At 43.1% G+C, this 13202-nt stretch overlaps 1 protein-coding gene across 1 annotated transcript; it reads left to right on the top strand.

Annotated features, from left to right (window-relative positions):
• The first annotated feature begins 711 nt into the window (after positions 1 to 711).
• LOC123995679 (E3 ubiquitin-protein ligase rnf146-like) lies at positions 712 to 4080 on the top strand. The gene is made up of 3 exons (XM_046299338.1): positions 712 to 918; positions 1272 to 1334; positions 2138 to 4080. The coding sequence occupies exon 3, from the start codon at positions 2139 to 2141 to the stop codon at positions 3267 to 3269; it is 1131 nt and encodes a 376-aa protein (XP_046155294.1). The 5' UTR covers positions 712 to 918; positions 1272 to 1334; position 2138; the 3' UTR covers positions 3270 to 4080.
• The last annotated feature ends 9122 nt before the right edge of the window (positions 4081 to 13202 follow it).

Raw genomic sequence — 13202 nt, 5'->3', positions numbered from 1 at the left:
GACCTTATCTTCCATAGCAGGAAAAAAATACAAGGTTAAATTTATACACACATTGGTACAGTTAGGGTTAGTGTTCTCATACCGCCATGTTACAGCGCTTGTTTAGGGAAAACAGACCCGAACACCTGTGTGTAATGTACATGTGCAACTCGGGAAGTGTAGTTTTTTCGGTTGGAGACACCCATAGCTGTATGGATCTGTGCAAAACTGCTACTGTAAGTGTAACTTTTTTAGTTGAAGGATACTTTCTCGCTGATTAAAGATAAGGGCCATATGTTTCAAAAGCGGTATTGCAAGCGAGGAAAACGTTAAAACACAGTGTCGGGATTGTAGTTCACATGAGGCAGTTGTGGGCAAAGCTAATGCCTGAGAACTGTAAGAACGCATAATGCTGCCTAGAGTTTTCAATAGCTCGATGTGCCCTTGAGCAAGGCACTTAAACTTGATTGCTCCATGTTCGTTTCTGATAATGGCTGGCCGTGACCCTATTCTCCTATTCTTCCCTGAGACACCCCTCAGGGAGTTGGGATATCAAAAAACACATTTCCATTTCACACATGCATATACTAGCTGACACACTTGTACATGTGTGAAACAGGACAAATATAAGCACCCACATGTTATACGCAAGCAATAATACATGAGGTCACAGCCACGAGGAGAAGCTGACAAATAAAACCACCCACACGATATTCTGTATGATCAACCTCCTCCGAAGCTTGAGGTGGCAGACAGACCACGCAACGTCATCCCGTTACGTGTATGAATACACGGAAGGAGCAGGAACGTCAGTATTTTGCTTTGTTTTGGTAGAAGATATTTTAGTGATTAGCTAGCGTTTATAGGTCGAAAGCGATCAATAATTTGCGACTGATCTAAAAACATCACTGAGCGATGGTCAAACGCTATTCATGACAGGTGAGTGTGGAGGAAATACGCTCGAGGTAGAAGACAGTCAAGCGGTGTGTCACTGACAACTGTGGCCTCCGAAGCTAACAGTAATTCGAAAGCAAAACTTGTCAACAAGAAATGGCTACTGTACAGAAGCTAACTAGTTTGATGGCGACATCATACTATTGATGTGTGTATTTAGTAGCTAGCTATGTTCTTTATGGTTATTGTCCTGTTCGCTTTAGATTAGCAAGATGGCTAACGTTATAGCAACATACCCTCTCTAATTATAGCTAACCCGTGTTTTTATCTCTTTGGGAAACGTGGGATTAAACAGACTCCTGAGTCTTGTCTCTTTTCAACAATATTTTCTTCCATAGAGAGGAACTTTGAGAGAATACAGAATTGACCCTGATGTCATCCCAGTAACTGCGCTTGAGAGAGTAAGTAGTTCATTTTTTTCCATCATAGTAATTAGGGCAATATGATTGACACAAAATATTCTAGCCAGCTAAAACATCTGAAATTCACATTTTAGATATTTAGGCATATTGCTAATTGAGTCTCTCGTGACAGCTTGTATGTGATTTTGTTCAACTGGGAGCTGAGAATATTGCTTAAAATTAGTCCGCAGGACTGTCTTTTTCTGTGTCACAGCATTAGCTTAATGATCTCTTTTTCTGTGTCTCAGCATTAGCTTAACGGTCTGTCTTTTTCTGTGTCTCAGCATTAGCTTAATGATCTCTTTTTCTGTGTCTCAGCATTAGCTTAACGATCTGTCTTTTTCTGTGTCTCAGCATTATCTTAACGATCTGTCTTTTTCTGTGTCTCAGCATTAGCTTAATGATCTGTCTTTTTCTGTGTCTCAACATTAGCTTAACGATCTGTCTTTTTGTGTCTCAGCATTAGCTTAACGATCTGTCTTTATGTCTCTCAGCATTAGCTTAATGATCTGCTTTTTTCTGTGTCTCATCATTAGCTTAACAATCTGTCTTTATGTCTCTCAGCATTAGCTTAACGATCTGTCTTTATGTCTCTCAGCATTAGCTTAATGATCTGCTTTTTTCTGTGTCTCATCATTAGCTTAACGATCTGTCTTTATGTCTCTCAGCATTAGCTTAACGATCTGTCTTTTTATGTCTCTCAGCATTAGCTTAACGATCTGTCTTTCTGTTTCTCAGCATTAGCTTAATGATCTGTCTTTCTGTCTCTCAGCATTAGCTTAATGATCTGTCTCCCCCCTCAGCATGGCGAGCTGTGGTGAGGTAGACCACACTGTGGACTCTGTGTCCTCTAAGGTGGAAGATGGAGGGGACGCCTGTACTGGTGACTCCCCCACCTCCCCTAAACCTTCGGCCAACCCCTTGCCGGAGTGTGCCATCTGCCTCCAGACCTGTGTTTACCCGGTTCGCCTGCCCTGCTGCCACGTCTTCTGCTTCCTTTGCGTTAAAGGAGCCTCCTGGCACAGCAAGCGCTGTGCTCTCTGCAGACAGGAAGTACCTGAGGACTTCCTGGAGCATCCCACCCTGCTGTCCCCAGAGGAGCTGAATGCAGCAGCTGCAGGGGGGCGAGGAGGAGCCGGGCCGAGGAACGCTGGGGGAGACAATGCCTGGTACTACGAGGGGAGGAATGGATGGTGGCAGTATGACGAGAGGACCAGCCGTGAGCTGGAGGACGCCTTGGCCAAGGGCAGGAAGCGTGCCGAGATGCTGATTGCTGGCTTCCTGTACGTGGCTGACCTGGAGAACATGGTGCAGTACCGCCGCAACGAGCACGGTCGCCGCCGACGCATGAAGCGTGATATGGTGGACATTCCCAAAAAGGGTGTAGCCGGACTCAGACTGGACCCTGACTCCGCCCCACCAGTAGTTGCCATGGCAGCTGTTCTGGTCACAACAGCGACAGTGGAGCGGTCAAGCTCTGCTGACGGGGAGGATGTGACTGGACGGTCACAGGCAGGTCGCTCAGGGGTTCTCATCCCAGCTCCACCTGTCAGACCCCCTACAGTCCTGGGGGCCCACCCTGCCACCCCAGCCTTCATCTCCCTGGAAGACTCTCTGTCCCAGCTCATCATCAGCCAACCAGAGGGGGAAGAAGAGGATGAAGAGGTAGCTTTAAGCATGAGCCAGGCGTACGAGTCAGCATCTGGTAGCAGTGAGGATGAGGATGGTGGTGGTGATGAGGTAGGCCAGGGGTGGGACAGGGAGAGGAGGGGACGAGAAGTAGGCGTTCGACGGAGGACCAGATACAGACTCCTACAGCGGTGGCTCAGGGAGGTCCAGCCTGACAGACTGCCACCTGGTGGTGGGTCCTCTAGCAGAGGCCTTACTGTGCGCTCACGCAGCCCTGACGGTCAGTGCAGTGTCACTGAGGTGTGACCACAACTGGGCCACTGTCTCTGCACTCATCCCGGCTCAGCAAAAAAACGCGTTCACTTCATGCCCATGGTGGTAGTGAAGAACCCAGGGGAAGATAGCAGATCAGCCATTTCCATTACATATACAGTTCAGTCAGGCACATGCTAATCAATAGTTTATAATAATATGTCAGCCAGCAAGATTATGCAACATTGCACACAATGAAATAGCCCATACTTCTCCACTGTCGCCACTGTAGCCATTTGAGCCCATGTTAACCATGCGTTGGTACTAAATATTTGAAGAGAAATGGTGAAATGATAACGGTTTGAGATTTGGAGGGGACTTAACCTTTTAAATGTAGCATCCCATCTCTAACCGGAGGCAAAAAATAATTATTGTTTTGCTGTACATTGTTTTTTGCTGTAAGAAATTTATTTTCTCATCTCTATTGAGTGTGTGTGTGTGTGTGTGTGTGTGCGTGCGTGCGTGCTCTTTTGTCTGTGTATTGAGGTCATATTCCATCTTAATATAAAAAGTGTGTGTTGTGTGTGAAAGGTGATGAGATTCTACTGGTAGAGAGGTCTTGAGTGTAGAGACGAGTGATGATTTCTATGACTTGCTCTAGTATTTTATGGAAACAGTTTGGATGGGAGATGTATTCTGAGTGTTAATGAGTCTGTTTTGAAGTTTGAACCTATTATTTGAACTCTTCTGTCAACAAAAAAAGTATTTTTGACTTATTTAATATGATTTAACATATGTGTGTGGTCTCTAACTGTGTTTTCTCAAAAACAATAAAGTTTTGTCTTTGACATTAATTGAAAAGTCACGAGTTCAATTTTATTGGTAACTTAATGGGAATATGACAGTTATTGGAAGGTGATAGCTATTACATATGCATATGACTTTGGGTGATACAATATGCTCAGTGTGCATGAGTGTTGTGACTCAGCATTGTGAATTTACACCCGCAAGGTTTTTTATGAAACATTGTTGACCAGGCAGGTCAATTCAGACCAAATTCTAACATCAGCTCACTAGGTGGAAATGCTATATCAGGAGACTTCCTCACTCAGATGAAAAATTACAAAATGTAACGGATGTTGATGGAAAAAGATGGTTAACCTGTGGTTACTTGTAGGCATGAGAAACTCAATGACTCGTCTTTTCATCAAGTATAAAGCAGAAACCTTTGCATGACAAAGACACTACTTGTTTGGATTGAAACATTGAAACGTGTGAGTTACTCTATTCCTCCTGCCTCTGACCATACAGAATGACTAAGCAGCAGGAAAATGAGGGAATTGTTTTGCAAACTGAAACTGATTGGATGAAAATTGTGTAGATGTTTCCCTGGATTCACTTGGTGTGTGGATCTTGATGAGCCTGTGGATAAGCTTTTTATGGCGGTTTTGGAGCAGTGGATTCTTCTTTGCTGGGTGGCCTTTCAGGTTATCTCGATACTGGACTTGTTTTATGGGGATATAGATACTTTTGTACCTGTTTCCGCCAGCATCTTCACAAGGTCCTTTGCTTTTGTTCTGCAATTGATTTACACTTTTCGCACCAAAGTACGTTCATCTCTAGGAGACAGAACGCGTCTCCTTCCTGAGCGGTATGATGGCTGCGTGGTCCCATGGTATTAATACTTGCATATTATTGTTTGTACTGGTGAAAGTGGTACCTTCAGGCGTTTGGAAATTGCTCCCAAGGATGAAACAGACTTGTGGAGGTCTACAATTTTTTTTCTGAGGTCTTGGCTGGTTTCTTTTGATATTCCCATGATGTCAAGCAAAGAGGCACTGGGCTTGAAGGTAGGCCTTGAAATAGATCCACAAGTCCAATTGACTCAAATGATGTAAATTAGCCTACCAGATGCTTCTAAAGCCATGACATCCTTTTCTGGAATTTTCCAAGCTGTTTAAAGGCAATGTTAAATTAGTGTATGTAAACTTCTGATCCACTGGAATTCTGATACAGTGAATTATAAGTGAAATAATCTGTCTGTAAACAATTGTTGGAAAAATGACTTGTGTCATGCACAAAGTAGATGTCTTAACCGACTTGCCAAAACTATAATTTGTTAACAAGAAATCTGTGGAGTGGATGAAAAACTAGTTTTAATGACTCCAACCTAAGTGTATGTAAACTTCTGATTTCAACTGTACATAGTCATTGAACACTGGTCACTTTAATAGTGTTTTATGTATGTACTGTGTTCCAGTCATGTCTAATCCTATATAATTTATTTAATATTTATTTATGGATTATGTGTGTATTGTTTTTTATTTTATTGCTTGGTATTACTGCTCTGTTGGAGCTAGAAACACAAGCATTTCGCTGCACCTGCAATAACATCTGCAAATCTGTGTATGTGATGTCTAACTCCACCCACACGGTGTGCTCCTGCAGTCATCTCAGCAGCTTTGCCCTGCTCAAAGATAACCACCAGAGTCTGTGGTGATGTAGGTGGGTGCGTCCGTGGCTATGGCCTGTGTGGTCAAATCGCTATTCGTGACAGCTGCGTAATGATAGACGCCTCCAGCAACAGGAACATACAGTAATTTCGGAAAGTATTCAGACCCCTTGCCTTTTTCCACACTGTTATGTTACAACCTTATTCTAAAATTAATTAAATTAAACATGTTCCTCATCAATCTACACACAATACCCCATAATTTTTTTCAAAGTATATAAAAAAACCTGAAATACCTTATTTGCATAAGTATTCAGACTTTTTGCTATGAAACTTGAAATTGAGCTCAGGTGCCTCCTGTTTCCATTGATCATCCTTGGGATGTTTCCAGCTGTGGTAAATGCAATTGATTGGACATGATTTGGAAAGGCACACACCTGTCTATATAAGGTCCCACAGTTAACAGTGCATGTCTGAGCAAAAGCAAAGCCATGAGTTCGAAGGAATAGTCTGTTAAGTTCAGACATAGGATTGTGTTGAGTCACAGATCTGGGGAAGGGTACCCAAAAATGTTTGCAGCATTGAAGGTCCCAAAAAACACAGTGGCCTCCATCATTCTTAAATGGAAGAAGTTTGGAACCACCAAGACTCTTCCTAGAGCTGACCGCCTGGCCAAACTGAGCAATCGGGGGAGAAGGACCTTGGTGACCAAGAGCCCGATGGTCCCTCTGACAGAGCTCCAAAATACCTCCGTGGAGATGGGAGAATCTTCCAGAAGGACAACCATCTCTGCAGCACACCACCAATCAGGGCTTTATGATAGAGTGGCCAGACGGAAGCCAGTAAAAGGCACATGACAGCCTGCTTGGAGTTTCACAAAATGCACCTAAAGACTCTCAGAATCTCTGGTCTGATGAAACCAAGATTGAACCCTTTGGCCTGAATGCTAAGCGTCACGTCTGAAAGAAACCTGGCACCATTCCTACAGTGAAGCATGGTGGTGGCAGCATCATGCTGTGGGGATGTTTTTCAGCAGCAGGGACAATGAGACTTGTCAGGATCGAGGGAAAGATGAACAGAGCAAAGTACAGAGAGATCCTTGATGAAAACCTGCTCCAGAGCGCCCAGGACCTCGGACTTTGGCAAAGGTTCACCATCCAACAGGAAACGACCCTGAGCACAGAGCCAAGACAACGCAGGAGTGGCTTCAGGACAAGTCCCTGAATGTCTTTGAGTGACCCAGCCAGAGCCTGGACTTGACCCAATCAAACATCTCTGGAGACCTGAAAATAGCTCTGCCGCGACGCTCCACATCCATCTGCAGAGAAGAAGAATAGAAGAATCTCTCCAAATACAGGTGTGCCAAGCTTGTAGCGTCATACCCAAGAAGACTCAAGGCTGTAATCGCTGCCAAAGGTGCTTCAACAAACTACTGAGTAAACGGTCTGAATAATGCTGTAATGTAACAAAATGTGGAAAAAGTCAAGTGGTCTGAATAGTTTCCGTGTGCACTGTATATGCCATTATGCAATAAATCCCCAGTACACCTGTATAAATCACACACCATGATGTACTTTGTGTTCAAATCAAAGTTTATTTGTCACGTGTGCCGAATACAACAGGTGTATTCTTACTTACAGGTTCTAACCAATAGTGTGGAGGGGAAAAAGTATGTGTGTGTAGGTAAGTAAAGAAATAAAACCACAGTAAAAAGACATTTGAAAATAAGAGTAGCAAGGCTATATACAGACACCGGTTAGTCAGGCTTATTGAGGTGCTATGTACATGTGGGTATGGTTAAAGTGACTATGCACATATGATGAACAGACAGTAGCAGTAGCGTAAAAAGTGGGGTTGGCGGGTGGTGGGACACAATGCAGATTGCCTGGTTAGCCAATGTGTGGGAGCACTGTGGGAGCACTGGTTGGTCAGGCCAATTGAGGTAGTATGTACATTAATGTATAGTGACAAGTGACAATGCATATAAGATTAACAGAGAGTAGCAGCAGCGTAAAAAAGTGTTTGGGGGGTGGCACACAATGCAAATAGTCTGGGTAACCATTGGTTACCTGTTCAGGAGTCTTATGGCTTGGGGGCAAAAAACTGTTGAGAAGCCTTTTTGTCCTAGACTTGGCAGTCTGGTACCGCTTGCCATGCGGTAGTAGAGAGAACAGTGTATGACTGGGGTGGCTGGGGTCTTTGACAATTTTCAGGACCTTCCTCTGACACAGCCTGGTGTAGAGGTCCTGGATGGCAGGCAGCTTTGCCCCAGTGATGTACTGGGCCGTACGCACTACCCTCTGAAGTGCCTTGCGGTTCGAGGTTGCATCACTGCCGTACCAGGCCAGGATGCTCTCGATGTTGCAGCTGTAGAACCTTTTGAGGATCTCAGGACCCATGCCAAATCTTTTTAGTTTTCTGAGGGGGAATAGACTTTGTCTTGCCCTCTTCACGACTGTCTTGGTGTGTTTGGACCATTCTAGTTTGTTGTTGATGTGGACACCAAGGAATTTGAAGCTCTTAACCTGCTCCACTACAGCCCTGTCGATGAGAATGGGGGCATGCTCAGTCCTCCTTTTCCTGTAGTCCATAATCATCTCCTTGGTCTTGGTTACGTTGAGGGATAGGTTGTTATTCTGGCACCACCCGGCTAGGTCTCTGACCTCCTCCCTATAGGCTGATTCATCGTTGTCGGTGATCAGGCCTACCACTGTTGTGTCGTCAGCAAACTTAATGATGGTGTTGGAGTCGGGCCTGGCCATGCAGTCGTGGGTGAACAGGGAGTACAGGAGGGCACTGAGCACGCACCCCTGGGGAGCTCCAGTGTTGAGGATCAGCGTGGCAGATGTGTTGCTACCTACCCTCACCGCCTGGGGGCGGCCTGTCAGGAAGTCCAGGATCCAGTTGCAGAGGGAGGTGTATAGTCCCAGGTTCCTTAGCTTAGTGATGAGCTTTGAGGGTACTATGGTGTTGAACGCTGAGCTGTAGTCAATGAATAGCATTCTCACATAGTGTGTTCTCAGACATTCAGTTTGTACTTGTATTTATTTAGCTTTCATTTATGATAGACACTGTCATTGTTGTAGTTATTGTTGTTCTCATATGCCAACAATTGTTTTTTAGGGCAAGTAAGAGGCAACTCTGACCTCTAATGGCTGAACATATAAAACATAATTTTTTCAAGATTTTATTAAAAAACAATGCAGACTTGGTATGTAATACAATTAGACATTTTAGATGAGAGCCATGTGAAAGACATACTGTATATAGATGTTATTATGGTCACCAGGTGATAAATATAGAAATTCAACACACTTGGGGTCTTATGATGCCAATGTGAAAGATACATGGGGAGAGAAAAAGAGAGAGTGATGAAAGAGGAAGACCGATAGAGGGAGAAAGGGAGGTGGTTGGAGTGGGAGGGAGTGAGAGAAGGAGACAGGAAGATGAGAAAGTGAGAGAGAGCAATGAGAGATAGGAAGAAGAGAGGGGGGGTGGAGAAAGAGGTAGAGTGAAAGAAGGATGATGGAATAAGAACGTGAGTGAGCAATCAGTGGGAGAGAGGAAGGGATGGAAAAAAATAGGGATGATGAAAGAGAACATGCTAAAAGAGTTAATCTTAGGTACGTATGCACTAGGCCAGACATAGCCCTGAATACAGACAGACAGACAGACAGACAGACGGACATGCGGACAGACAGACGGACAGGCAGACAGAGGGGAGACAGAGAGAGAGAGGGAAGACAGGCAAAAGTAATTTAACTCTCCCATAACCCATGTAGTCTACACCCTATCATGTTCCCCCTCTCTCTGCATGCAATACACTGGGATACAACCCACAGTCCTACAGGAATAGTTGGATTGTTCTTGTCTATCTGACTCCCACCACCCTGTAGTTCAAGAGCACAATTGTTTTTGTGTGTGTTATTCTTTGGAAGTTTGTTTTTCTTAGGATGGGACTTTTATTTCTTGTTTAATGCTTAGGGGCTGTGTATTCCTTACATTGTGAGTTATGTTCTGTTGATACGTTGAGACATGTTTGAACTAATCCATTCTATGTTGGTCGATTTATCTATTCCATCTATTAAAACCACATTTCCATTAGGTAAGAGTTAAGTTCTGGTGCCTGTAAGTTTGCGTACGTGTGTGTGCATGCATGCATTCGTTTGTGTGTGTGCATGTGTGTGTGTGTGTGGTTGTTGGTAGCCTATTTCCAGTGGTAGAACAGACATGGATGCGGACAGATTCACAGACGTGTCTTTAGTCTCGGCCCAATCGGAACCAGCATGACCTCATTCTACTGTAACCATCATCTGCTTTAAACCATGAATACTCCGATGGCATCCCACTGTGAAAACAGTGCCACCGCGAACATGAATAACTCTCAGATGTCACCCATCGGCTATGATTTTATGAATAAGGCCTGTTTTTCTTTTGAAGCCAGGAGGCTAGTATCAGCTACATTTATCCCTTTACTAGACTATGGGGATATTTTATTTTTATGCTTCCACTCAGTGTTTGAGATCAATTGACAACCTTTACCATGGCACATTGAGATTCATTTTAAACTGCAAAACCCTTATGCACCACTGCACTTTGTATACCAGGGTGGGCTAGCCTCAGTCACTGGTATACTTTTATTTACAAAGCCATTTTGGGTTTACTACCATTTTATTTTGGCATTTCTATTGTTCAGAAATGTGGTGGGTATTCTCTTCGTTTCCTGGACTTTATCCTGCTAACTGTTCCAAATGTCCGAACTGAATTTGGTAAAAGGGCTTTTATGTACTCTGCGCCATCGGCTCGGAATGCCTTACAAAATACTTTTAAACTGGAAGAACTTGTCCTGATTGGTGATTTTAAATCACTGATGAAGGATTGTGAGGCTGATTCCCTGACCTGTCAATGTTTTTAATTTGCTGTTTTATGATTTTGTTATACTCTTGTGAATTTTATGATTTTTACTAGATTACTAGAGTAGTTTTTCATGTTGTCTGTCTGTAGTTGTGTAATGAGTTGGTGCTGCCTATCCAGGATGCTCTTGAAAAAGTGATTTCAAACCTAAATGAGCTCTTCCTGGTTAAATTAAAGGTTAAATAAATAAAAAAATGAATCACCTTCCTATGCTCATAAATATCTCGACCTATGACACAGTTCTGGACTCGTACATCATATAATCATTTCTAGTTTATCGTCCACCATGCATGTTACATTAACCAAGGCACTGTAGCAGTGATAACATGGAAGCATAAACAGAGAAAACAATGACAGAATGGATTAATAGAGATTTGAGTGTGTGATTGAGTATGACAGAAATAAATGGAGCTAGTCTGATGAAGGCTAGAAGAGAGGACAGAGAGAAAGTGTGAGGGAGAAACAGGTAACTGGTCAAAAGAAAGGAAACACCAACATAAAGTGTCTTAATAAGGTGTTGGGCCACCATGACCAATCTGTTGTCAGGCCTCCTGCTGGTTGTAGGGGTCTCATCTTCCTACGTGGTAATTGCTTGAACAGGGTCAGCTGTCCCTTCAGCCTGTTGCACACCGACTGACAGGGTCAGATTCAAACCCTGCAGCTCTACTTAGAATCCTACAGGTCAGGAAGCCAACAAGACAGCCTGTCTGAACACATTCCCTCATAACTCACATAGCATCATACTGTACACCACACATGCTGCATTGGGACTGTTGCTAGCTCACTGTGAGAGAGTTAGCTTCTCGCGTGGCCAAAGTCAACTTCCCTTGTTTTTTTTACATTTAAATAGTTGCATGTTCACTTCTCTCAACTCTAAGTAATTTTTTAAGAGCAACCAGATACAGTACTATGAATATTCCCTGATGGTACATACTGTATAGTTTAAATGGACTTTGCCCTGGGCAGGGGTGTCACCAGAGCTCAGTAGTTGTCTGTGCAAAAACCATTAGCTTACTGTTGCTATGGCTGCTATTTCCATGTAGGTTTTATTATGTGATACAGTTGAAATCGGAAGTTTACATACACTTAGGTTGAAGTCATTAAAACTAGTTTTTCAACCACTCCACAAATTTCTTGTTAACAAACTATAGTTTTGGCAAGTCGGTTAGGACATCTACTTTGTGCATGTCATTTTTCCAACAATTGTTTACAGACAGATTATTTCACTTATAATTCCCTGTATCACAATTCCAGTCGGTCAGAAGTTTACATACACTAAGTTGACTGTGCCTTTAAACAGCTTGGAAAATTTCAGAAAATTATGTCATGGCTTTAGAAGCTTCTGATAGGCTAATTGACATCATTTGAGTCAATTGGAGGTGTAGTTGTGGATGTATTTCAAGGCCTACCTTCAAACTCAGTGCCTCTTTGCTTGACATCATGGGAATATCAAAAGAAAGACCCCAGAAAAACAAAAACAAAGTCAAGGTATTGGAGAGCCATCACAAAGCCCTGACCTCAATCTCATAGAAAATTTGTGGGCAGAACTGAAAAAGCGTGTGTGAGCAAGGAGGCCTACAAACCTGACTCAGTAACACCAGCTCTGTCAGGAGGAATGGGCCAAAATTCACCCAACTTATTGTTGGAAGCTTGTGGAAGGCTACCCGAAACATTTGACCCAAGTTAAACAATTTAAAGGCAATGCTACCAAATACTAATTGAGTGTATGTAAACGTCTGACCCACTGGGAATGTGATGAAAGAAATAAAAGCTGAATAAATCATTCTTTCTACTATTATTCTGACATTTCACCTTCTTAAAATAAAGTGGTGATCCTAACTGACCTAAGACAGCAAATTTTTACTAGGATTAAATGTCTGGAATTGTTAACTGAGTTAAATGTATTTGGCGAAGGTGTATGTAAACTTCCGACTTCAACTGTATATGTTATATGTGTAAATTATATATCTCAGAGGTGTGATATATTCTAGATGTGTTGATATGTGTCAGATGAGTATAGTCAGACAGCAGTAAATGATTTTGCCACCTCAGCTAACCTCCGCTAAGCCTTCTCAGGTTGACCTGTCTCTGGGGAACATTCAGATTGATCTCTGGCTCTGAGCCAATGGCATAATATCTGGTGTTCTCCCTGGTTCTACCATAGTAAGCCTGTACTACAAATTGGGATATTATACAGCATGTTGTGGTCACAAAACTATGCTGATATTATATACACTGAGTGTAGAAAACATTAGGAACACCTGCTCTTTCCATGACATCGTCTGACCAGGTGAATCCAGCTGACAGCTGATCCCTTATTGATGTCACCTGTTAAAACCACTTCAATCAGTGTAGATGAAGGGAAGGAGACATGTTAAAGAAGGATTTTTAAGCCTGGGGACAATTGAGACATGGATTGTGTATCTGTGCCATTTAGAGGGTGAATGGGCAAGACAGAGGATTTAAGTGCCTTTGAACGGGGTTTGGTAGTAGGTGCCAGGTGCACCGTTTGGAGGGTGTCAAGAACTGCAATGGTGGTTGGATTTTCATGCTCAACAGTTTCCTGTGTGTATAAAGAATGGTCCACCACCCAAAGGACATCCAGCCAAGTTGACACAACT

This window comes from Oncorhynchus gorbuscha, linkage group LG14 (genome assembly GCF_021184085.1).
Source record: "Oncorhynchus gorbuscha isolate QuinsamMale2020 ecotype Even-year linkage group LG14, OgorEven_v1.0, whole genome shotgun sequence".
Lineage (NCBI taxonomy): Eukaryota > Metazoa > Chordata > Actinopteri > Salmoniformes > Salmonidae > Oncorhynchus > Oncorhynchus gorbuscha.
Note: the sequence above shows the minus strand (reverse complement) of the source record. Positions and strands in the feature narration are given on the sequence as shown.

Excerpts from the sequence above, each read along its gene's own strand:
- LOC123995679 (XM_046299338.1), top strand. The coding sequence starts at position 2,139 with ATGGCGAGCTGTGGTGAGGTAGACCACACTGTGGACTCTGTGTCCTCT.